The 26499-nt window shown below is 43.7% G+C and overlaps 1 protein-coding gene across 2 annotated transcripts in view; it reads right to left on the reverse strand.

Moving 5' to 3' along the window:
- LOC135378996 (caspase-3-like) overlaps positions 1–26499 on the reverse strand; it is a 198593-nt gene that overhangs the window by 114107 nt on the left and 57987 nt on the right. The window contains exons 2-3 of one of the 2 annotated variants that reach the window (XM_064612220.1): positions 23191–23264; positions 22363–22557 (exon numbers count right to left, since the gene is read on the reverse strand). In XM_064612220.1, coding sequence (XP_064468290.1) covers positions 22363–22557; positions 23191–23212 — 217 coding nt within the window. In that variant the 5' untranslated portion in view covers positions 23213–23264. The remainder of the gene's footprint in view (positions 1–22362; positions 22558–23190; positions 23265–26499) is intronic. The other variant, XM_064612221.1, reaches the window with a different exon arrangement.

The raw sequence follows: 26499 nt of genomic DNA on the forward strand, positions 1-26499 counted from the left end.
CGCACGCGCTGCATTGTCTGCTCTCCAGGGAAGAGGCGCCACGCGGACAAAGGAAGCAGGAAGAGGGCAACCCAGTTGTGTAGCTCTAAAGGACGAATATGTGATCAAGCAGTCGCGCGAAACATTTCCCTGTACACGTGAGCAGTAAAAATCAAACAAGTCAGAAACATAAGAAGTGGAGGAGGAGTGTACGCATAATGGTGCCTGTTTGAGTGGCCGTGGTTTGAAAAGTGAATGTAGTTCTGCTTACTGGTAGTGTAATTCTGTCGTGACACATTGTCTTGGTGTTGTGGATTGACTGATACCCCACTGTGAGCTCGGACAGAGCCAGGCATGCAGTTTTATTTTCGACATGTTTCACTGCGGTTTCAGATAGATTCACGTTGCGAATGCAGTGTGCCGAGAATTACCGTCCTCTATGTAAAATGCTGTCCATCTTATTAGGGTTCCTTTAGGTGCATCTCTCTGGCACTGCGCGTACGAAGAAAGATTTTGGGAACGGAACAGGACTACACCCATACGTCGGCGTGGACGCTATTTGGAGTTGTTCACTCATTGCTCCTTTCTCTCGCTAAAGGCAATATCTGACTACCGAAAACATCAATGTCGACAATAGCAGTAGCCTCTTAGCCACGCACTTTCTGATAAAAGCAGTTTTATGGGACATATAAAAAGAAAACGTTCGGGGCTGTGAACCGGTTCGATTTTTGGAGTGGCCGAATCGGGACGAAATGCAAGCAACCCGAACCCGAGCCGAACCCGTATTTTTTGCGGTACTGCATTCTGGTTATATCTGAAAAATGACTACTTCACAGGGGAGCACCTGTGGACAAAGCATGTGGTAGGGCGAAGAAAAATTTATATCTTCGATGGGCTAGAGTTCGCGTCAAAGGACCATTTGACGAACCGCACACGAAAGCTGCAGTTTCGGAGAATCTGTCAAAGCCCTATCTATACATCTTTTCTAAGCGATCCGATGAACTGCCCAGGCACAAAGGTTGTGTCATGGACAGGATGTAGTGTTCGCTTTGACTCAAGCGAGAATTCCGGAACTTGCGTCTAAGCTGAAATGCGATGTAGCTACGCAGATAACCGAGGGCTCTACCATCACAAACCCACAGAAAGGCGCAGTAGAGGCACACGAACAGCCTAGGCAAGCAGAAGGTGAAGAATGTAGATCTAACAGCTTTGAAGGAAGTGATGCTCAGAGCGAGCAGGACAATATTCTAACTCCTGAAGCTTCGAGTTGAGGCAAAGCCACCTGAGAAACGAAGTGACGTAAGTCGCGGTAAATCAGGGATGTTCAGAGCGAAAAGGAAAACATCGCCCTGTGTCCTACTGCCGCTATTTTGGGCCGAGATTGACAGACTCTGTTAACTCAAGCTCCTCTTCAGAAGGCTGCTGAAAAAGAGTTAAAAGAGTGCTCCAGCTCTCCTGAAAAAGAGCCGGTAACAAAAGCTCTGTCGATTACTCTACGCTTGAGGGCAATGAGGGTAGCGTCCTCAGCGTTCAGTTGGAGGATTCACAAGTGTACCGCAATGTCACAGATTTGGACAGAAGGGGTACGGATGTTTGCGGTACTACTAATAAAGATGAATCGCACACAGGGCTGCAAAGGAATCGAGCTATCAGATTTGCTTGATAAGATCAGTGTCTCTAGCTGGACCGAAAGATAGTGAATCTTGGAGGGTAGTCGCAAAGCTGGATCCTGCAGCAAGGCTTCCTCCGTCCAGAGCGTCGTTCTAGAGCAGTGCATCTTTTCTCTGGTAGGTCTAAAATTAGGCTCGACGCGTCTAGTTGCCATCGGCAGTTCAGCCGTCATTCAACGTTTGTGGACAAAACTATAATGCTTTGTTTCCAACGGAAGGCTGGAAAAAGAGAAAAAGGGGGTAGGCCAGCCGATACTCCTGTGGCTAGTGCCGACAGTACAGGACTTAGCAAGGGTTTGTCATAACATGATTTTGGGTCATTACTAAACGGGGCACCCAATTTTCTGGATGACTCCATCTCAACTCAGGCAGGGTGGTCCGGACACCGTCACGGATTTCCTTTGAAAACGTAATGTTGTACTGCAACACGCGTGCACAGAGGAGCAATAAATATTTTGTCTCTGTATGTGTTGTGGCCCGCCAGAAGGTTGTATGATGTACCTGAAAGTTGTATGATGCTACGTCGTCTATGGTTTCACAAAAGGAAATAACTGCACAGAGAACTTAAACATCTGTCGTGTTTTCTGCGTCCGTGATGGCTAAGAATAGCAAAAGTGTGAGGTTACAACGTCTGTAAGTTCGGTTTGGACGCAAGCAAATTGCGCCGAATTTCATGACGTGAAAACCAGGTTAGTAGTACACCGAGGTCAACCAACCTGCCAAATCAAGGTAGCTTATACCTGTAAGATTCTACCTAACAAGGTCATTGAGCCGCCGACCACGATATCTCGGTCTGGCGGACGCGTGCCAGAGAGACGGAAATATAGGGCATACGCGTGCCATTGCTAATTAATGTCTACCTTGATCTGCTCTAACTACACAATAATGTGTATTACAGAAATTTGGTTCGATGACTCTATTTCTACCTTAGATTACTTTACTCCAGCCCACACATTTTTCCGGCTTTATCGTGATTATTCTTTTGCTGGCCAGCGATATGGCGGATATGTACTGATCGCCGTTCATGCATCCTTAAGAACACGCTGTAGACATGATTGAGAGATGTACGATGAGTGTGTCTGGGTTCAAGTTCACTCCCGTCATGGCCCGGATATCCTTGTAGGTAATTACTACTTGCCATTGGTGCTTTCAGGCATCACTTTTGTAACCTTCAGGGTATGCTAGACTTCTCGAAATTTCGTGTGCACGTATACGGGGACCAGCTCCCGTGGCATAGTGGTAAGGATTATCGCTTTCCACGCCGAGACTGGGAGGTGACACGGGTTCGAGTCCTGACACTGGCTGTGCTGTCTGAGGTTTTCCCTGGGTTTTCCAAATACTTTCTAGATGAATGTTGGCACAGTTCCCCTTGTTCCCCTGTCCCCCACTCCTTGCACTGTTCTCTCTCCATCTATCCACGTCTGTACGCCGCTCATAACCACGGTTGCTTCGCGGTGCTAGCACGGCATTTAAAAAAAAAAAACGTAGACGGGAATTTTAATATATCAGGAATTGACTGGGATACTGTCTATTTGTCCAGTTCCTGCGCTAACACATCCTCGAAGGCTAAACTTTGATCAATTTTGCCCATCTTAATGGTCTCAAACAGATCAGCCGTGTTTGTAATAGTGCTGGAACTGTCCTCGACTTTGCTCTTGTTAGCTCACCAATTTCGGGTACTGTGAGGCGGTACAGCCACTGTCGCGTATTGAGAAATTTCACGTTTCTTTTGTCATTTGTTTTTTATTCCCGCCTTCGTGCGTTCCGTTCACTAGTCAGTCCTGGTTTTCTTTTCCATGTGGGATTATTTAAACATCTATAAATTACAGTCGTGAGCGTAACTGTGCCTCTGTGTTCAGTGAAACGTTTGTTGAATCGGCGATAAACAAACTCACTGACATTGTCGTAAGCCGTACGGAGGCTTTCGTTCCCAATCGTATATTTCGTCCTTCTAAATACCCTCCATGGTTTTCCATGGAACTTAAATATCAATTACGCCAGAAACTTCACTGTCATTATTTAAGACAAAAATTAGTGACTTTCAACAGGGATTTATAAGCGGGAGGTCGGCAGCGACCAATCTGTGTACATTCATGCAGGGTGTAGCTCCTTTTGTATTTGATTGTGGCCAAGTGGATACAGTTTACTATGATATGTCAAAAGCGTTCGACAAAGGGAGCCATCTATTGTTGTTATATAAGCTCTCGGACTATGGCTTATCTTCTGCATATTGCGAATGGTTCGAAAGTTGCCTCTGTGATCGTTTGAATCATGCTCGTGTCTCCGGTTGTTTCTCTGACTGTTATTCGTCCTTTAGTGGTGTATCTTAGGGAAGCAATCTAGGACCCTTATTGTTTTCTATTTTTGTTGAAGATATTGTGTTCAATGAAGCGCTCCAATATCTTAGTTCGGGTGGTTTCCGCAACTTCCGTATTGCTGGGTGCTTTTTCAATATGGACGCGGAAGCACAGCGGAGTCGACAAGTCAGCTTTTCAGCTTCAGCAGCTGAGAGGCACCTGCTACGTGCAGCAGAGTTTGGAGGCCTTGCTTTTGAAATGTTGAGCCGCGAATCGACTTCAGCATGAAGAGGAAGTTCCATCGACAGACTGTTAGATGAGCTTTCAGCATCCATCACGATGAAGCACATGAACAGTTTGTGTAAATTTCATGTTTGACGGCGCCGTGTCAAGGGGCCGGAGTGGTTCATTGCATAATAACGCCGAAAGAAGTCGAGTGCTTATGTTGCAAGGAGCTGCTCTTAAAGTAGCATATTTAGAACTTCGAGGGCAGTACAAACCTAGCGCTCATATTCACAAGTAAGAAGCGTACGTGTCTCATGCACAATCATGCTGGTAGGTTTCAATACAAAATAGTTTTCCTGAACTTTTCGTTTTTGTTCGTCACTTATTCAAAAAGAGTGCAGCTGAATTAATACTCGGCATCCTACTAGCTTTAGCTTTGTTCAAAGCTTGCGTGTCTCATACAGGAAATAGATACGTACACTACATACCAACAGTTCGTGAGATGGGTGTTGCACAAACTTGAAAAAAAAACAAAAAACAAATAAAAACAAGAGAATCGTTATACCAGTCTGCGCAGTGAACAGGATACGCAAAGCCTTTCCCATAGTAACTACTACATGCTTTAAATACCCAAGATACTAGGTGGAAGTACCCCCTACAGGGGGTGCCCTTGCAATTTCCGCTGTAGACACATGTCGGTAATGATGTAACTATAATAATGACCCCCCTCCCCCCGAACTTTTTTGAACACTCCTCCATGCTTGGGATTCTGGATAAGCCACTGTGCTGACCCCTGACACAAAGCACCATCTCATCAACCTGCTCCGCCTGGTAAGAATTACATTGGGCTCTCAATTCCACCAGACACCAATCCAATCCTGTTCTGACGCATCCTTTTGTCCACCCATTCGTTCAGGATGTCGTAAGTGTTGTTCGAACTCTTAGTGTCTGATAGCACCCAAATAGTATTGTTTAAGCACCTCAAGTATTTTAATGATCGTTATGTGGAGGTAAATCAGACAGTTATGCAGGTTACCCTGTGTGTGACCTCGGTTCCTGCTCTCAGTCCTCCAGAAGTGCTTAATACACAAGTTGACTATCGAGAACCTCAATCTTCCATGCATGATGTAAAACCCCAGTTCGCTTGCTTCCTAGCCAATTTTTCATTCTCAATCTTCCTTTTGTGTGCAAAGTGCACACCCAGTTCGAGTAGGATGTAGACCTTGAGGAACCAAGCTTCGTATCTTGGGCTGCTCAAATACTCAAATAGGCATGTTTTAGTCAAAGATGATGCAACGTGAAATGTGGTTCATATAGTTTATTGTGGCACTCAGATAATATCTTCATAATATGTCTGCAGAGATTGCTCCAAAATAGCATATGTGATGCAGCGTCATACATTATTGGGCTTCTGGGAAAAATCATGATTCAACTGATATACACGGCAGCCTTTGTAACTGTGTCTGATACATTTTTAGCAGCCACTGTTTTAAAATATGCATTAAAAATGCTTGAACTATGAAAGTATCAGGAAGTTCTTCATTTCATTTGTTTACTTAAAGACCCTTGTGAAGGGATTTACATAAAGCGGGAGTTTTTTTTATCCAAAAAAGACAAATACCAAAATGATGTACACAAAATTCGTTCACTCACCACAAAGAAATGCATTCGATCTGAAAACGATCATAGCACTTGGAAATAAATGACGGTACACTTTGTTCTGATGCTACGTGGAAGGAACGTCATTCCAGTTTGACACCATCAGCTGGTGCGGAGAGTAGAGGAATTTTTTTTTGTTTGTGTAGGTGGAGCAAGTACTTTGTGCGAGTCATCCAGTCTTGGAAGTAACTTGTGAGAGGTTGACAGTAAGTGGGGTGGGGAGGAGTGTGACTGTAATATAACTTATGAAAGAATGCCAGGCCTGATACCTCTCATCTGGTAATCAAAGGAGTAAGAAAGAGTTTTGCTTTAATGGCTGAGACGCTGGAAAAAGGATGATAATCACGAGCAACAAACCGTGCGGTTCTGTACAAATTCTACTTTGTCGATTAAGAGATGTTGGGATGGGTTCCAGATTGCAGAGGCATATTCCAGTTCTTTTGAACATGGCAGTTGATGTTCTGAGACTGGAACACATAGAACAGACAAATACATACAAAGCATCAAGTGCCTAAGAAATGAATGATGAAAGAAGGCAGTCACTGGAAAGGTTAGCCAGTAGTAGGACCTGAACCCACATCTTCTGTTATACCGATCCAGGGCCCTTACCAATTGAGCTAAGCTAACACGCCTCTCCAGTGACTTCCAAGGGTGCAGATGTACCCTAGGAATAGGTTTATGGGCAGGAGAACATTAGTCACTGTTATTATACAGGCATAGCTCTCTGTCCAGTATGATCACCGCAGAGCACATTTACAGGAACTCACAGGCACAAAACTTGCATAATAACTATGTAATAACCTCAAACAGCTATTATATATAATAACTGGGACATGGAACTCCAATAGCAGATGGTCTGGCAGGACAACACAGGTAATCTTGCCATCACTATATTTTTCTCAAAATGCTGAAAATAAATCGATAGAATTACTGCAGTGAGCTGCTCAATTTTTCACCTCAGATATATCTTTAGCACTCTGTCTTTCATGTTTCAAAATATACATGCATCGAACCTGCAGAAGCTTGTGTGTGTAAGTAGAGTCACACATCTCATGTGCAACAGGCAGGTCTAAGTTGTATTGAGATATGTCAATTCCTTACGCGTGCTCAGCACCTGTAGATTCCTTTAAAGGGAACAAAGAACTTTTTGTTAGTAACAACTTCACGCTATATACCACATTTATAAAAGAAATTCGTCCCGTACCTGATGGACAACTGTCATGACCATTGCCAGATATCTTCCTCTCCTGTTCCTTCCACTTCCATGAAGTCATCACCCTAACATTGTTAAAAAAAGCCATATAAATGCGATAACTGAGATATTTCCACTACGAGCATACAGCAAATCACAACCACATAAATAAAATACACAATTGCACCGAGCTGTCCACATTTTCACACACAAAAAAAAAAATACATAACAGAGTGGACTGTCTCTAATAACACTTCAACAAGTTTGTGCAACTCTGTTTTGAAACTGGACACAGGAAGGCCATTTCCAATCAGCTGAAAAAAATTGTTCGGAAGAGGAACGGTTTCTGCTAATTTCTGTAGTTGGTCCGTAGCAGTGGAACCTTGTAAGGTGGTACAGTGATGAATTTCATACCGTAATGGCAAGTGTTTGGGATGGCGCTAAAAGATCCTGAATTTGCAAGTCAATTTTGTGTAAATGTCTGATTTCCAAGTGAACGCTTTGCCTACTATATTTTGCATGTCTTGAAGGAGCTGAGGGGCTGGATGGTTGGATTGTAGTGGCACCCCTGGTGGGCCTCTTTGCAACGAGGGTCCAGCACATTGTACCTGTAGACATGGTTGTCGTATACCAGGCTTTCTTTCTTTCTTTTTTTGTGCACTGCAATTTTATCGTAGTTGCCCTCTGTGGTGTTTCCCCAGTTTAGACAACAATAGTACAGCTTGGGGTAAACTAAGGATTTCAACTGCGTTGGTTTGGAATCCAGAACCCTTCTTTACTATCTGCAGTATGCTGCATATTATAAGGAAAACAAATAGAAGAAAACTTGTACCTGATCCCTGCCTTGTATTTCCAACATTTGGTTCCACATCTTGTCCAAGAAAGTCATGAACTACATTGGTGCTCACTGCTGTGACAATTATAACGTTACATCTAGATGCAGAATACACAGCTTCATTTTACGTACTGTGAATGTTGCTTACTGCATTGGCATGGCTGTATAAAACAACACTCGGAATTGTGCAGTAACCTTTTGATTTAGTGCGTAAACTTTAATTTTTCTTTAATCCTTATTTTTCTTTGTTGCGTAAATGATCTCCTAACATCTGCATGCCACAACGTAATTCTCACAAGGAGAGTAATCACTGTATAAATTATACGGAAGACACTAACCTCGTCACGTCCAGATGTAACAGTCTTCGAAGATAGATTCAAGGAAAGCACTGCCGACTGCTGTAGTCGGAGGTTCTTTGTACTCAAACTGAGGGGTCCGTCTCATAGTCTGCATTCTTCAAATACTATTGGCAAAATCCGCTGCCAACCATACCTGCCGCTGCGGTTGAACGCGCAGTATCGTACGGAACTGAATGCCCGCCGAGAAATCTCGCTTTGACGACACAACCGAGGCACGTCAAAGGAAGTAAGGGCTGTACCTCGATAAATTGGTCGTTGTTCCAAAAGATATAAATAAAGAAAACTTGGAAATACACACACTACGCTAACGCAGTGAAATAGCGCGCTGGATCCCGGAAGTCGTCGTAGCTCGTAGCCTAGTAGCTCCTTATTCCACGGAAGTCGCTAATTGGATTATCGCAGTTATAAAACAGGTCGTAGATTTCGAAGTATATACATACTTTTTATTTCCAGACATTGTGACAACAGTATATCGGCGTAAAAATGTTGGTTCTTGCTGAAAGTTGTTGTAGTGCTCGATCACGTGAAGGCATTCTGCGCGCTGATTGCATGGGCGATTGACGTCATCCCAGTGGGATGACCTGATGAGTTTTTTATATATGCGTACGTTTTCTTGGTTTGACGCTATGTGTGCCAGCGTCGGCGTGAACCGCGATGTTCAAAATTCGAGTTTACGAAAACTACGAGGTGTCGAGGCATGCATTTTCGTATGTGAAGTTGCTTTTGTGTATTCTATCGGTAGCCACTGCGGAAAAGGCTCTCCAGCTTCTGGTCAGAGACCCTTTAATGTAAGCTGGTGATATTAACATTTTTCGGCACGTTAGCTGCCTTAGTGATTGCGCACGATTACAACCAGATGTTCTGTCAATTTGACAATGGTGGTGGTGGTTATGGTGAAAGGGCTTGCCGTATTCACAATGGTGTTTAGTGAATGGTCCTTCCTTAAACCAATAGAAGACAAAGGTGATTTCTTTTTCTCGAAAACGTGATCCGCAGTGTTAATGCTATCAACTCACTCATGTCACTATATCTAGTGTGGATGTTATACGTGACCTTGGCGTACTCTTAGAAAACGCTGTACGGTTTTGTCAGCATGTGTGCTGTATTTCTACACTCTAAAATCTGTACTTCTTAAAAAACCATTTTATAAGGTACATTTTTGCAAAAATGCACCCTTTATTTTACGCGGCACGAAAGCGGCTAAAAGGTACAGCACTTACAAGGTACTGCCGTCTAACAGGTACCCCCGTATAAAGGGTACAGCCGTCTAGCAGGTACACCCGTATAAGAGGTACAGTCGTGTAAGAGGTAGTGCCATCTAACAGGTACGTCCGTTCAAGAGGTACTGCCGTCTAACAGGTACAGCCATTTTAGAGGTACCGTCGTCTAAAGGGTACAACGTCTAAGAGGTACAGCCGTCTACCAGGTACGCCCGTCTAAGAGGTACATCCGTCTAAGAGGTACTTCCTTCTAAGAAGTACATCCGTCTAAGAGGTACATCCGTCTAAGAGGTACAGGCGTCTAAGAGGTACGCTCGTCTAACAGGTACGCCCGTCTAACAGGTACGCCCGCCTAACAGGTACGCCCGTCTAAGGGGTACAGTTGTCCAGGAAGTATACAGTCCACACACAACGGAGAGGGACATGTTTGTGGTGACATAATCCGTACGTGACGTATTGCACGCACAGAAATGCATGACGCGCATCATGTATTGCGCGTTTACGCTTTGGTATATTAATAGTGATAATATACACCCGCCGAAGTGTGCATCTGTAACACACGCAAAGGTGACCAATGTGTTGCAAGCACATGCGGGACAAAGACAAAAGGCGATCTAAATACTTAACCGCCCTTTATTTGACCTTCAGGGATTTTAGCAGCTGCGAAAGTCCTGGCTTTCTGTACGGCTTCGAGAATTCGTTGTCGTCCACAACATATATTTGCAGCAGGCCTAACAACTGGCCAAAAGAAGCAGGGTATGTCACGTTTTTAACGTAGTAAACTGTCAAGCAGCAGAGCAACGCAAACTCAAGCATGCTCGACGGTTCCAGCTGCACAGCCTCTCCGGCACTACACCAAACAAAGCTCTCCTGCCCGAAAAAGAGTTTCGGTCCCGGAGAGACTACCTTGTCGGGGACGATCTGGAGAGGAACGCCTTAATTAGTTCGTGTTTGTGCCTTCCAAAAGGATTGTCTCAAACAAAGGAAGCAGTCCACTTACCGTTGACATCAGGTCATACTTCGAATTTTTTTGGACGTAAGAATACGTCCACATCGACGAACGTCGGCGATTCTTTTGCCTTCATCGCTGAAAACGCCGCCAGGATGTTCGTGATCTCCGCCATTGCTTGATCAAAGGTTTTGCGGAATCTGACGTCGGATTCTAGTATCAGCTGAGAAACAAATGAAGTGTAGATATTAGAGATAAAACTACACTGTCGGTTGGAGCAGTAACAGCACAGCAAAGCCTTTCACTTCGCTTAATTTATTTCGATCGTATGAATAATTAGTGTTGACGAACTCCATTACTAACATGACAAACTACACCGCTGCGCCGTTAAGTGACGTCATTCTGACCCATGGGTGTTTTGCTGACTGGCTATTCTTGGTGCCTGACTTTCCAGCAAAGTAATGTATCAAGGGGATCAGATTTCGCTCTAGTATAGCATTATAATTTTATTCCTTACCCGGAGAGCTAGATTCGAAAGAATCCATTAGAGGTGGTCATGCCTTTGGGTAGTAGTGTTCGTTAATTGACTGATGGTTTGACTGATGGGAGGTACAGTGGGTGCGCAGACTTGTCTTAACCAGCGGAGCGCATGTTATTGGGGGCTGATAGGCAGCTGGAAGCGAGGTTGGGATGATCCGCTATCCCCTGAAGGGAGGGTCGGTACGCACAGCGGATGAGTTCGCGTTTCGACATCTTCGTTGGGCATACCGACCCTGATTGAGTTGTAAAAGAAAAAATGGAGATGTTAGTCTCGAGCCACTCGGGACTGGCTACTCCAGGGCGCGTTATTCAGAAAAGAAAGGGAAACTACACAAATCTATACACTTTGAAATGGAATGGAAACGGAATGTATGAAAACATCACCACAAAACTTTGCACAAACTTTGCAGTCCACGTGCTAAATCTCAATGCACAAAAAACAAAGAGCGTCACAAAGTGGCACAGAGGTTCGTCGAGACGAGAAATTGCACAAGGGCACCCTCCCTTCAACGGGATAGTGAATCATCCCAACCTCGTTCCCAGCTGTCCATCAGCGCCCGATGACACGCACTCCGCTGGTTAAGGCAAGTGTACGCCACCACTGTATCAACATCGAAAAATATTTCATCGCTACAACTGGGACGATAACCTTCAGCACTAGTCCAAGCAGGACAATATACTGAAAGTCGAGTGCAATAGGGGTGGACGGGTAGGTGGAAGGCCTTGAACAGATTCGTGAAACTAAAGAACACTGATAAGACACATACCGTCCACCTATTGCACTCGACTTTGAGTGTATTGTACTGCTTGGGAGACAAGCCTGAACTAGTACACTGACGTGGAACGCTTCTAGGTTGTTACAACCTTCAATACAATCGCATACGTACTCTGGCAAGCTACCGTTCACTACGCTAATCCTACACATGCACGTTTTGGGAAACGGCATGCACGTAGTTGTAGGGGAAACGAACAACATTAAAGAGCAACTTACCATGAGCAGGTACACCTTCCCTGTCTTTCCATGTCCCTTAACCGGTCAACTTAACCGTGCGAAGACGGCGGCTTCCTGATCACAAATAAACTTCACATGCGAACGCGGCTGCACTTATAACACATGTTTCTTCCGTAGGATCAAAGGTTCGATTCACTAGATATGAGGCAAGATAAACAAAAAAATAAGAAACTGACCCGGCCGACCTCATGAAACCACTGGAAGGGGTTCGTCGACAGCTTGTCTGTTCCGTCATGTTCTTTTTCGTTTAGTTTTCATGAAAGAAAACCTGCATCCTTCACGGACACACGGAAAGAGTTCAATCTCTTTCTATTTTAGCCATGTAAATACCCAATAACCAATAAACATCACATATACAGAACGGCATTTTCCTTGCTCACTGTCTAGCCTGTGTTCGTAATATACTTGAAACAAACTTGAAACAAACTTTTTAGCTGACGACATAGACAGGAAACGTTTTATCATCAGCCGTGAATGAAACAATCATAGTTGTAAATCAACAGCTAATCTTTATATCCGAGTCCGTGGGATGTACATGCATTATCTGACTGCATCGAACCCTTTGGGGCGTTACTTGAACGCAAGAAGTGCTGAAAGCAGCGGAAAGCACAATAAGATTTTGCGCAAGAGGTACCGCGCGCTTTATACGGTACAAGTCACGGTACCTCATAAACTGACGGTGTACCCCATAAATATGCCTGTACCTCATACATACAAAGCGAGATCCTTTGTCTAGCCCAGTACCTCTTAAAGCAAGTGCGGAAAAGCGCGGATGTACCTGATGTATTTACCAGGTACAGCTCGATATAAGGTACGTTATAAAGTACCAATTCTAGATTGTAATGCTTCCGTGCGTGTCCTTGGTTTCATATTAGGGATCGGGATTTCCGGGAACCTATTTGTTTCATTAGGTTGTGTACATCTTTGATGCGCAGTAGGTTGGAATCGGCTTGAGTTATATGTGGAATTCTTGGCTCAGGCTTCTTCTACTCAGAGAGTGCACAAGAAGTTTACTGCTATCTTGTATGATAAATACTTTGAACGTGCTTGTTTTTTTATGATTATGTCACTGCACTTCATATGATTAACATGTCGACTTTGTCTTCAAGAAGGACACTTCGAGACTTTTTCTTTTTTGTGTGAATTAATTCGTAACGTTATTGATTCTCCCAGTCAATGTTTGTTTTTATGCGCCAAGTAAATACACGCGTTCCTGTCAGACCTTTTACCCTCCTGTGCGTTTGAATTCTGGCCTTTGTATTATATTCAACGTAAATAGAATGCATCCTCCCGTGACAGTAGCACTGATATTTTTCGACCTATCTTAATAATAATAATAATAATAATAATAATAATAATAATAATAATAATAATAATGTTTTATTGGTGCCCAAGAACGGTCGTGACGACCCTAATGTTGGCGCGCACAAATACAATACAATGCACTACAAATAGACACAATATACATACAAATACAGTAATACAATATGCACTAACAACAAGACACGATCTACGCGGTCGCACACACAAAAACAAAAACAAAAGAAACTGTACATGAAGAAAAGAAAAAAAAAATATATGACTTGAATTGAAAACGAGAAAAGAGCACACGCACATTGTAATGTGAGAAACACATGCAATCGCACTGCAACAAAAGGGAAATTATCTGAAAAAGTCAAAGAAAAGATATCTCAGAAAAATGAGAAGAGATATGACACCTAAATGATGTACATGATGCTGAAAAAATATAAAGAGTTGAAGGGAGCGATTTTAACAAGATTTGGCATCGTGTAAGGGGGTCATATGGACAGCAGTGGTCGACATAGAACGTTGGGGGTTCCGCCGAGTAGCACGCGGGAGACAAAAATTTAGGCGGCCTAACACAAAGGGGGAATCAAATATTGAGTGCACACATTCATAAAGAAACATCATGTCATGAATGTGGTGGCGGTTAACAAGAGGAAGCAAGTGCAGGTAATTTGAAAGCTTGTCATAGTCATACGATAAAAATGCGGGGACATTCCGCAAGAAACGCGAATGAATAATATGAAGTGCCCTCTTTTGCACAGCTTCAAGATTTTTGATATCGGTGGCACATAATGCATTCCATACTACTGGCGTATATTCAAGTCGGGGAAGGACGCAAGCTTTGTAGAGAGTAAGAGAGTAAGAGTTGCGCTTACATGCTTTTGAAATTGAAGCTTCGCATCAAAGACAACAACGAGATCACGAATGCCGTCGACTGTGGCTATTTCGCCATCAGAAAATTACTGAAATCCGGTTACTTGGGACTTGCGCGTGAATGTGATAACTTTAGTTTTTGACGTGTTGATTTTGAGGAAATTAGAAGTACACCAAGAAATAACACTGCAAACATCCTCCTGAAGCAGTAAGCAATCAGAAGGCGAGATTATGCTTTTCATTATTTTGAAGTCATCAGCATACTATAGCATGGTGGAATGTTCAACACAAGATACAAGATCATTAATAAAAATATTAAACAGTAGAGGTCCGAGATTTGACCCTTGGGGTGCACCAGACGTAGAAACATAGGTATCAGAGTAGGGTTCGGACACACACACAGAGTATAAGCGATGCCGTGAGTACGAGGCAAAGAAACATACAAGAGAGTCAGAAACGCCATATAAACCAAGCTTACGAAGGAGCAGATCATGGTTCATTAAGTCAAATGCTGTCGAGACGTCTAAATAGATTACATCCATTTGACCACGAGAAAAAATCGCTGCGGAACAGACTGACATGGATGATACAAGATTTGTCGCGGTTGATCTCCCAGGCATACACTCTTAACTCGGTACCCTTTATTGTAACTTTTAGCAATGTGTAACCTTTATATAGACGTAGATTTCCAAATATCGTAGAGGTTACACGACCGATACCTCTATTTAGAGGTTAAACATGACTTGTAACGAGACACTGGAGGAGCAATAGAGGTTGCTTCGGTGTTCAACGGAAATCCAATCGTCGTAACTTATAAATGTACCCTTTATAGGAACGTTGTAACTTCTAAACGAATTCCACGTTTGAATTTCCTTCGTTTGTTTTTCTTGTTTGTTTGCAGGGTAACCTTTATAAAAGGTACTGCTCAAAAGTCACTGTGTTCTGGTACAAGCCGCACATTCAATCATTCAGTACGAGAGTGCCGGATCAGAGTACGTTACATTATTGTGTCTTTGCGTCTGTACGAACTGCTGATCGTGTTCAGAACTGTGAACAAAGCACAAGTGTCAAGTGACGGAACTTCATCAGGGTATTTCTACGGCATGTTCACTACAAAGTTTACGTGGTTACGTTTTTGCTGGACAGTCTAGGAACACTAATCACAGCACAGTCTGTCTCTCTAACACGGTTGAACGGTTCAACACAGTGTGTACGTGTGTGTATTACGTCCGTTATTTGCTTAGTCATTTGTCATTCTTGTGTTTTACTTCTTCATGTGCTTCTGATTCACCATAGCCCCGTCGCTGATGTGTCATTCTGAGATATCAGAAAGGAATAGAAATGTTTTCGGCGTACTGGAGAGGAAGTAGCAACAACGTGAGGACTGCAAAGATTATACCTCCTTGTAACTGAATATCGTTCACCACAGCTGAAGTGTTGGTATTGCGACGTCCTCGCGCTCTTGCCTCAACTGTAGTTCCACGTTTGCCAATTGAATAATACATATGCTCCAGTTGCAATTATTTCTTTCTTTCCTTTGTTGTGCACGTGAATCTGTACATGTAGTGATCACTCACTTTTCTCCACTGGATGCCCTTAGATGAGCTACGTATATTATAGCCAAATAACAGTATGCGTTCTGCACCGATGAGAGCTCATTTTGAGCACCATTTGTTCTGTAGCGTCTGTGAAGAGACGAGCGTCTTAGAGACACCCATGCCTGGCGAAACTAACTTTTACGTCGGTGTGGCGGTTAGGAGACAGTAACCTCTATTTATAGGTGACCTGTGTAAGGTTTATAGAGGGTATAGCCCATAGGTTATAAGGTAACTTCTGAAAAAGTAAAGAAGAAAGTGTAAATCCATGCTGAATGTCTGCAATTTTGCGCTTAAAGAACGAGGACAAATTAATATTAATAATGTGTTGAAAGACTTTGGAGAAGGCGCATCAAATACTTATAGGTATATAATTAGTAACAATGTTATTTCTGCCAGATTTATGGACAGGAATGACCAGGGAAGACATCCACGGTTGTGGAAAAGTATTTCGTTTAAGAGAAAGATTAAATATGAGTACGAGCACAGGCGAAAGGATGTCACGATAAACTTTAAGGAAAATAGCGGGGATACCGTCTGGTCCCGGTGTCGTTGTGGGCCTTAGTTTACGGATTGAATTGTGGACATCATTCTCAGTAATAACAAACGAGGACAGATGATCACCATGCATTTGCGTAAAAGAAAAGGCAGAATCTGTGCAGGCAGTCATGATCTGTGATGGAGTCATCAAACACAGATGAAAAGTGTGACTCAAAGATATTTGCCACGACAGGCGGATTGCATTGCATCACATTACCGTCAAACAGAGGCATAGTGCTGCATTCTCACGCTTACATTTTTTATGCCAGGTCCAAAAATTACGAGGACTGCTTTTTACGTCATCTTGAATCCCTTCCAAATACGCATTACGGTCTGAGTCAGCAGAATTCTTGAAGAGCCGCCGAAAAACAGCAAATTGTTCATAGTCAAACGCCCTACCAAATTTATTAAATATTTTATGAAAATATCTCTTTTTGCTAAGATAACTGCGTGTGAGAGCAGAAAACCAAATTGGGTAATTGCGCCGACGTGATATGGTATATGGGACAAACTCAGAAATAGCATTTCTAATAATGTTGGTGAAATTCAACACTGCATCATCAGGATCAATACAGTTATATACAGAGGAGAAATCGCATGCCGCAAAATGGTGACACAGATCAACATAATCTCCCTTACGCAGATCCAGTCGAGGGGTAGATGACAATGAATGTACGCGCGCACACATGAACAGAAGAAAGAGAGGAGGATGGTAAGTGTCAACCGGAACGATGGGCGAAACTGAACACTCCAAGGAAACATCGAAGTTTGAAAAACACAAGTGTAGGAAATTACCATCCTCGTTAGGTATGTTGTTCAACTGAGCTAGTTTATGAAAGCGCGCGAAATCGAGAAGAACATTACCCAGATAAAAAGCAGAACAATTATGTGACACTCTGTCATTAATGAAGTCAACACCAGGAACATTAAAGTCACCAAGAATTAGAACTTTGGAATTAAAATTCATAAGCCTCTGCCCTATTGCGAGAAAATAGTTTTCAATAGCCGTTACATTAGAACCTGGAGAAAAATAATGCACACCTATTAAGATTCTGTCGTTATCACGAAAGCAACATTCATGCCAAACACATTCCGGTACAAGTTCCAGATCAGAGCGACGAGGTACATTGAAATGAGACCGAACAGCAATAAGTGAACCACCACCCCTCTTATTTTGAGTTTGACAGCGATCGGGCCTATGAATAATATAAGACGAAGGAAAAAAAGAGGAACTGGGTATACCTGGCCACAACCATGTTTGAGTGAAGCATGTGACATCAAAACAGCATTCAATCACTCCATTAAAACACACTACATCTTCTGTCCTAAGACCCCGTACATTCTGATAATAAACGCTTCCCGCCGACGGACAACTGACATTCTTCCGCCCTCTATGTTGAGCAGAGTTGATACAACGCTCGCTTTCCGCATGCCACGAAACACCTCTCGTCAAGATGCTGCATTAATCCACAGAATGCGCCTCGATGTGGCCTTTACAGCTCAGTGGCGTTACCGCTTGAGACAAGTTGACTCTCCCACCTGCTGCCACTGTGGTGCTCTTCAGGATCTGGAGCATATTCTTCTTCATTGCCGTCACTACCAACCTTCCCGAACCACACTCTCCGAGTCTCTTCGTCAGCTGGACTCTCGCCCTTTCTCCCTATCGAAATTGCTTGGTCCCTGGTCCAATCCAGCCCAGCAACGCTCTGCGCTCAAGGCTCTTCTGACATTTCTGGACACCATCGGTCTTCGATCATTATTGTGAAGGGGCTCGTTATTTTATTCCCCCCATTCCAACCAGCAATGGGGTAGAGTATCGCCTGTGGCGATGAAACTCCCCACTCTCCAAGGTCACAAATAAAGTTGTTGTTGTTGTTGTTGTCAAACTGATTTTGCGGAAGTGAGCCCATTTTCACCTGAAAGACAGCAAGAAACTATTGTGCGGAGGCTACGCATTGCCCTACGTCATCACTTGCAAAGATCATATGGGGACGCAAGGGACCAGAGAGTTCGCGGAATAGACAGTCTTCAGGCCACAGATTCGCGTCCATCAATTTTTCAAAATCACTATCTTGGCAAGAAATGTGAAAGGAAGCATAGGCAGGGCTCCTGCAATTCAATGGCATTGTCCCGCAAGAAAGATATTATGTCATCGGGGCAGGTAGAGGGACAAAGGCGTGTCACAAAGAGCGCCTTGCTCTTCTTGGCAACAGTGGATGACACAGCCTTGAGATGGGACACAGTTGAAGTTCCACGTGGGACCTCTTTCCGTTCGGGACGGCGTAAAGAGTTCATTGCAAAATGGAGGGCTGGGGGACCATTTGAGGTCGGCGGTGAAGGATGCTGCAATGGCGGCAGGCTAGCCAAGGGAGCTGAGGTGGGGCACATAGCTGGTGGACGTCCGTTCTAGGCTTTCCCAGGGGCATAAGGCACAGAGTGCATGTTTTCAGGGTAAGATGGCTTGTTGGGGGATGTTGGGGATGTTTTGGCAGCACACATTCATTCGTGGGAACACTATACGAAACCGGACGCACGTTGGGTTTAAGATGCCCGATTTCACGGCGCATTCCGTTCATCTGGATAGTGTTGCCCGCAAAGCCTTCTGTCACGATTTTCTTTAGGCTGCGGTTTTCCTAACTTCATGCGGATAACTTCATCCGTGAGGAGCGATACTTGTTTTTGCAACTCTAGCACAGCGGAAAGAAGGTCGCAGTCGGTGGAAGATCCACGAGGATGCACGGCAGCGTTAGGTCTAGCGTCCGTACCATCATCAGCACGCACAGATCAGTCATCACACGTGAATGAAGCCGTTCCAGAACACAATTCATCAAGTTTGGAAGGTAATACATCAACACACTTCACATGAAATTGGTGAGAACACTTACAACAACGAATGAACTGCTTTTTGCCACTTATCTTCTCAGAGGAGAAAGCACACACTCCTGTAGCAGGCGCCATCTTGGATAATCTAATCTTGTTTTTCAACGTGGATTATCTAGCTTGGTGCATTAGGCACTTGGTTCATGATCCTTGATTTTTGTTCTCACATTACTGTAAGTTGTATTTGAATGTTCACAGCGCACTATCTAGTAGGGTTTTCCGTTGATGGGCACTCTTAAATAAATAAAGGTAAATAAATACCGCCCTTGTTTGGTAACTGTAACATGCGCTTTTAGTGTTCATAATTTAAATGTCGTGATTGCTCAGAAAGGAGCTAGTGTCCCTTCTAACCTCACATGAAATTAGGATATCTTGTTGGGTTGGCATGCTGCTTGTCTACCCTTGAACATTAGCACTCCTTTGCGTTTTAAAACGCGCCTTTTTACCCACTGAGAATTTGCGGTATTTAGTGCATAGCATGGCAGTTCATGTTCGGTGTCCCTCCCTTTATTTTTTGTCGGAAACAAAGTCGTTGTTGAGTAAGGCTACTGATCGCTGGCTAGTGCATGTAGCTCACTATCTTAGTATTTGGAGAGCTTCTGTTTCTTCCTAGCGGAAGACTGTCCTCTGGTCTCCTAGTATTTATTCACACGGAATGCAAGAAGCATTACAGAATTGTTTCTCTGTTACGACTATAGCCTATCAACTGAGTAGAAACGAAAGTGCGCTTTACTTACTTAATGTCATCCCTGTGTGTCGTAATTGCAGAATGCTCTATTAAAGTGGATGTGAGTCGATTAGTGGGTAAAGTGGATGTGAGGCAAATGGGGAGGTCTTTCCAATCATGATGTGTGGGAGGAACAAAGAGATCAGTGTTAGGTTTAACATGGGAATTCTGTTACTTCTACCTCTTTTTTTTTTTTTTTTTCAGTGTTCAGTAGTAGAGGTGCGGGAGGTGCATGTGGGAGGATGAAGGACTTTAGTGTGCCGTGAATTTTTGTGGTGCATATCCTATGGAAAAAGCACAGGCGTGAAATTCTGTGGTGCACGGTGATAATAGGCGGCACTAGCCAACAAAAGCAAAAACATATACTTGCTTGACCAACGACTTTGCTGACTCTTCCATTTTACAAATATCTTGTGATTGGAACTATCTGTTGAATAGCTTGGTACGCATTTTCTTACAAATAATCTCAAAGTGATATTTATGATTATATGACTGTGGCACGGTTATTTTACAACCAAGCATGTTGTGTTTCTGCAACAATTTTAGGCCACACCTGTAATGACAAACACTCTGTAACGTCATTGCGTCTTCACTTCACACAGTCACTCCATACAAAATCATCAATATCTATCAAGATGTAAATCAATATACGTACTATCTATACATGAGTGATTTAAGGTCTTTATGACCACTATAAGACGTTAAGATATTTCCTCGCCTTTATTGGGAAGTGCTCAGTCAGCAGTATAAAGGTCATCTTTACTAGTGCCGCCATACTGAATGTGTAATATGTGCAGTGGAGTGTGCATGTGGAGCTGCATTTCAATGTTAACAGGTGTTGTACTACATGTCCTGTATTATCTTTCTTACTGGAGTGTATCGTGTATCAGCCCTGCAGAGGTGGCAAGCTGAGGAACACAGCAACAACCTACAAGGAAGTCCTGGGGACTGCTTGGACAACAGCAGAAGTGTAAAGGACCGTTTTAATTGGTAAGCAGGTACACTTAATGTATGAGACACTGTAAATCTATAATGTTGTTTTGATCCCTGCATATCGAACAGAGTTTCAACCTTTCCAAACTTTCAATCAGACTTTCGGATTTTTACACCCTTTCTCTGTATGTACAATTCTGGTCGATACTTTGCTCTATGACTTCTGTCACACATTACTGCATGACTTGCAAATGCATTTAAGGAAGACACACACAATTATATATCCTACAGTAGTGTTCCCACATGTGTGGGAATCAGTGCTTTTCACGCTTCAACCAAACGCCGTCACTCTGGTGACTGTGAAAATTACGGGAAGGATCTGGCAACACAGCTGCCATTAAAATTTATGTAAATTTTACGGCTACATTTTTCTTACGACACCGTAATTTTAGCCCGTGAAAAACAGCATACAGGCTACATCAAAATTATCGTAAATTTAACGTGGCATTACTTCTCCCAAAATGGCTGTTACTTTAACAGGAAAAGTCTGGCAGCATATCTGCCATTAGGATATACGAAAATTCTACGGTAATTTTTTTACAGTGTGGTTTCATCGTGATCCTGCGTTACGATGTAATTTCTGCATATCTGATTGGAGCGGAAAACTGTTCTTTGTCCCGAGGAGTGAAATGATCACGAAACGCAAATCTCACTGCATTCATTCCTCGAGTGCATTAAGCATGAACTGCATTTCAAGAGGACAAAGGTACAACTGCTTGGTGATATCCGTGTACAGGTTGGGACTAAAGTTTGCGGAACATGCGCACAGCGTACTTCTTCGGCGCGACAGCCTAGCGGCCGCCGGAAGCGGGTGTGTCCACTATTTCGGAGGGGCGGAAGGGTGCACTGCTGGCAACACACAGCGGTAGCCTCCACTTCGCAGACTTAGCCAAGCGACACCGGAACCACCACTGTGTGTCGCTGACAACGCACACTTTCACCCCTCCGAGACAGTGAACTCACCTGCTTCCGGCAGTCACCAGGGTGTCGCACCGAAGAGAAAGAAAAAGCACGTCGCTCGCGTGTTCCGTAAACTTTTGTCCCAATCTGTACAACCTAATTGCGTGTACAATTCAACGTGTGTCCACTTCATTCATACTTGAGTATTTATGCAGCCGTCGACGCATGACGAAAGTGACACGGCACGTATCGCTTAGAGGCATAGTAATGTGCAACATATTTGCGAATCATAAGGCATTGAGAGATACAGACTGATAATAGTGAGCAGTATACCATGTGCTCTCGCAATGTCCCATGTTCAGTTTGTTAGGAAGATGTATTTGCAAGTAAGGCTGTTTCAGATATTCAGAAACAGGAATACACACAATTACTTCTCAAAGGAAAAGGTTGCTTGCTCGTTATCTGCAGTTCCTCATGCAGAAAATAAAATATTTCTCACACCCCGAAGCTTCTGTTCGGCTGTCAGCAGAAATGGTGCCCTCTCACACCGGCATTTGCTCGGAAAACTGTCCCACGGACGGTGACATGCGATTTAAGCAATTCACTTACTAGTTGGGTCAGGCGGCGAGGCGTCAGGAGATGCGGTTATATCTGTGTCGTTATCCTCAGGTGTATCCAATGCCCTCATTACGTGAGTTACAGTTGGCTGAAGTTCCAGAAGAGCATCGGTGGTAATGTGCTCCTCATTTCTGCGCAGTTCTTCTGTGCTTATGGCACTCTCGTTCTCCGATAATGTCTGTGATGCTGATAATAATAAAAAAATGAAATCAATATATGCTCCCGATGAATCTAAGGACAGCAAAGGTACACAGTGTAACATCGCCCTTTAGGGTGACCTCATTCTCTCTTGCTACCTGCCACAATACGCTAAAACAGTTTGTCTTCGCGCAAGGGAGAGTGAAGAGCTTGTAGAAACCACGTGACCAAGTGTCTGTCCACTCACAAAGCAGAAATCAAGGGGACATTTGAAGGCCGTCGTGTGTGTGCCAACGAAAGCGCGCCAGTCTCACCCTGTGAAGATACGGTCTTGTTTGTGAAGGTGATGAATGACGTCGCTTCACGGCCAGAAGGGAAGAGAGAAAGCCCGAGGAGCTGCGCCGTCAGCTAGACAATTTGCATTCGCGTAACCGTAGGCCCTTTGTGCAAGTTTGGAAGTGTTCGTGCAAGTTCGTCGGCCTAGACACGCCCCCGTGATATCGGTTACAGGGTTTCCAACATGCGTTCTCTTGTACCGTCAAGTTATATTTTTAAGACTTACTATTGGCCTAGGCATCAGTAGGCGCACTAAGTCATCCACTGACGCCACAAACAAAAATGAATTCACCGTCGTAACAAAACGCATTCGCTAATAAGATTTTATGAACTAAGGTTTCTTACATTCTCTGAAGATTCCAGCCATGATGATGATGATGATGATGAGAACAGCGGTCACAATTTCTAAGAGTAGGGACCTGCAATGCAAAGACAGAACAGAGAATAAAATAAAACATTTCACCTGCGTCTCAGACTATCTAAAATTCCATACGATACTCTGTTCTGGGGGTTAAATTTATAAATCAGGGCGTAGTTTTTGAGTGTACAGGTGACATTTCCTTCAGTACGAGACGACACTAAAACAACGGACACGATGGGGAACTCAAATTAACAGAATGGAATATCTGTATCCTAGATCTTGGAGGCTTTCCGTATGTCGAACGTAAAAAGGACATCCTCACCACTGGATCCCGAAAGCAAGTGCCAAAGAGCGGAGAGCGGGAGCTCAAGTGGAGAGCTTGGACGAAGGTACAGACAAGCGGTTGGAGCACTACTGTACCTCTCGGGCGGAACAAGGCCGGAACTGGCGTTCGCAACTGCCTACATGAGCCAATTGAGCGACCCGAGCGAGGAGCACTGGAGTGGAATAAAACACATCCTTCGCTACGTGAAGCAAACAATCAATCACGAGCTGTTTTACCGCCGAAACGGAAACAGCGTACAGGCTTTTTGCGACGCGAATCGGCCTGGAGACAAGACGGACGGAAAGTCTTTCAGCGGATACGCAATCACGTTGGCAGGTTCTGCTATCTCATCGAGCAGCAAAAATCAGCGAACTGCAGCGCTGTCAACGGTCGAAGCAGAATACATGGCAATGCGTCATGCAGCAAGGGAGGTATTATAGCTTCAGCATTTTGCAGAAGAAATGGGGTCCCAAAAACTCACACGGAAACCGCAAGTGCTGTTCGCCGACAACAAGGCAGCAATCTCTCTTAGCACCAACCAGATGGCATCAGAACGGAGCAAGCATATTGAGATCAAGGAGCAGTAATTACTAATATACGGACTAAATAACTAGATGATGGCATATCTTATATCAATTTTATACCAAGTGTTTTTGTGAATCAAAGTTAAACAAGATATCATTGTAGCGTCATTGACGGTCGGCTTGGCGAGGATGTTGGCAATATACCAGGGTCTTCGTTAATGGCGGACTGGAATTTGTAGATAGGGCAAGATTACCGTTGTTCTCGTGACCGACCAGAAGCAAAGTTTCATTGAAGAAGAAAAACTGAAACTGCGTTAATTGAATGGCTCGGTTAGCTGAAATGGCGCGAAACTGGGAGATTTTTTTTTATTATTATTTTTTTACACGACTGATCGGTGGTTAGTTCTAAACGTCGATTTCGTCTGGCTTGGCAGGCATTACACCGAATTAAGTAGACACCATTAGAGGAGGTGTAGTATAGATGTACGTTGATTTTGACGGAAAACTTGGAGTGTATGCTCTTAACTGATTGAGCCGTTTACATTAGTTTGCAAATCTGACATCTACTGCCGTTGCATGAATGGCAGCCAGTTTGTGAATTATCGGGTTCTGTTACTTGAGAGCGAACTAAGCTATCTTGTAAGCTGCGTTTGGTTGGTTAAGATTCCTTCCCATGACACCATCGCTTGAACAGATTTTCCTGTATCGTAGAGCCTGGCAGTAGGGGATAGTCAATTTTGTGTGTCGTGGGTGGCAACCGTTGAATGACAAATACTGCTGAATCCTTAGGCTCACGATAAAGATCAGCAGTAAAACAGTATCAGTTATTTTATCTTGCACATCCAGGAAGTTAGCTGTGGTTGCTGGGCAGGAATCGGTGAACTTTATAGAGGGACGCAACAGGTTGAAATTCCCTATAAGGTCTACCAGGTCGTCTTCTGAGTGTGGTCAGATCATAAATGTCACCAAGGTAGCCCTTGTAAAGAGAGTGCTTTAGTTCGCGTTCATTCGAGAACTTTTCTTCTAAAGCTCCCATGAATAGAATTACATAATTAGGTGCCATTGGGATGTTCATAGCTGCCGTTGATTTGTAAGTATTGTTTGCCGTTGAATTCGAAGTTGTTATTAATTTCAGAATCAATTTTAGTAGCGTAGACAGGACACATGGATCACATGGGTTTCCGAGTATTCTGAAACAGCCCGAAATGGCGTCTTCGTGCGGGATATTAGTATAGAGGGATACTCTATACTAATATCCCACATCGGGCCATTCAGTTAACGAAGTTTCAATTTTCCTTCTTCAATCAAACTTTGTTTCCGAGTGATGAAGGGAACAACGCGAATCTTGCCTTATCTACAAATTCCAGTCCACCATAAACGATGACCCTGGTATATTTTCAACAATAAGACTTTAACTGCTTAAACAAGGTACTGTTTCCTTTTTTTTTCAGCTGGACTCATGACACCCTTCGGACCCCAAGGACGATCACATCACGCCTGGACTTTACACAACAACATTCCCGAGGTTGACCTACTAACGACGGCCAGGCGGCGTGAACCCCGACTGTGACGTCATGCTACACACCTCAAAAGCACCTTGCTAATTTTTTAGTCCTTTGACCATACCCCTTAGGCACCTTTCTAATAGTTAAACTCTAATAAATCAAGTCACCTCCTTTTTTACTTCCCCCACTTTATTTGTTTGCCTTCCATTCCTTCATTACTGTATTTACTTCGGGGCCTTCTGAACTTTTATTCTTCGTCATATACTATACAGGGTGTCCCAGCTAAATGTGACCATATTTAAAATATATCTATATATATATATGAATGTATAACTGAGTACAGATGGACGCGAAAACAAATAGACTACAAATAATGAAGAGACTTGGGAGGCCGTATAAGGGTTAAAAACACTTGCTACTTTTATTACATTAATAATTAGGGGGGCGCTAGGAATAGATTTAGAGTTAGGGGTCGACGTTTCGGCAGTCAGCGCTGCCTTCAACAGAACTAAACTTGGAAATAGGTGACAAGGGCTCATATACAAGGGAAAGTGGGAAAATGAGAGGGGAACAGTGCACGTGGAGCGGAGTTGGTGATGTTGCAGGAGCGTTGTTGCTAATGGTCCATTGAGCACTTGCAGGAGCGTTGGCTGTCTTCCAGGAGAGTTCTACTTGGTCGTCTGATAAACCTGAAAAGATAAGAGAGATACGGCAGAAAGAACGAAAGAGGGTCGGGGGACTTGGTCTAGGAGCTAAGGCTGCGAACTGTAGACAATACGCCGGGGTCTTCGTTTATCGTGGACTGGAATTTGTGGATTAGGAATGATTCACGCTGTTGCCTGCTACGGTCTGAGGGGAAACCAGATTGTAAGATGTACACGTGGATGTCCTTGAATGAGTGGCCGGTTTGATTGAAATGACGCGACACAGGGAGATTTG

The sequence above is a fragment of the Ornithodoros turicata genome, chromosome 1 (assembly GCF_037126465.1).
Source record: "Ornithodoros turicata isolate Travis chromosome 1, ASM3712646v1, whole genome shotgun sequence".
In the NCBI taxonomy this organism is placed as follows: domain Eukaryota; kingdom Metazoa; phylum Arthropoda; class Arachnida; order Ixodida; family Argasidae; genus Ornithodoros; species Ornithodoros turicata.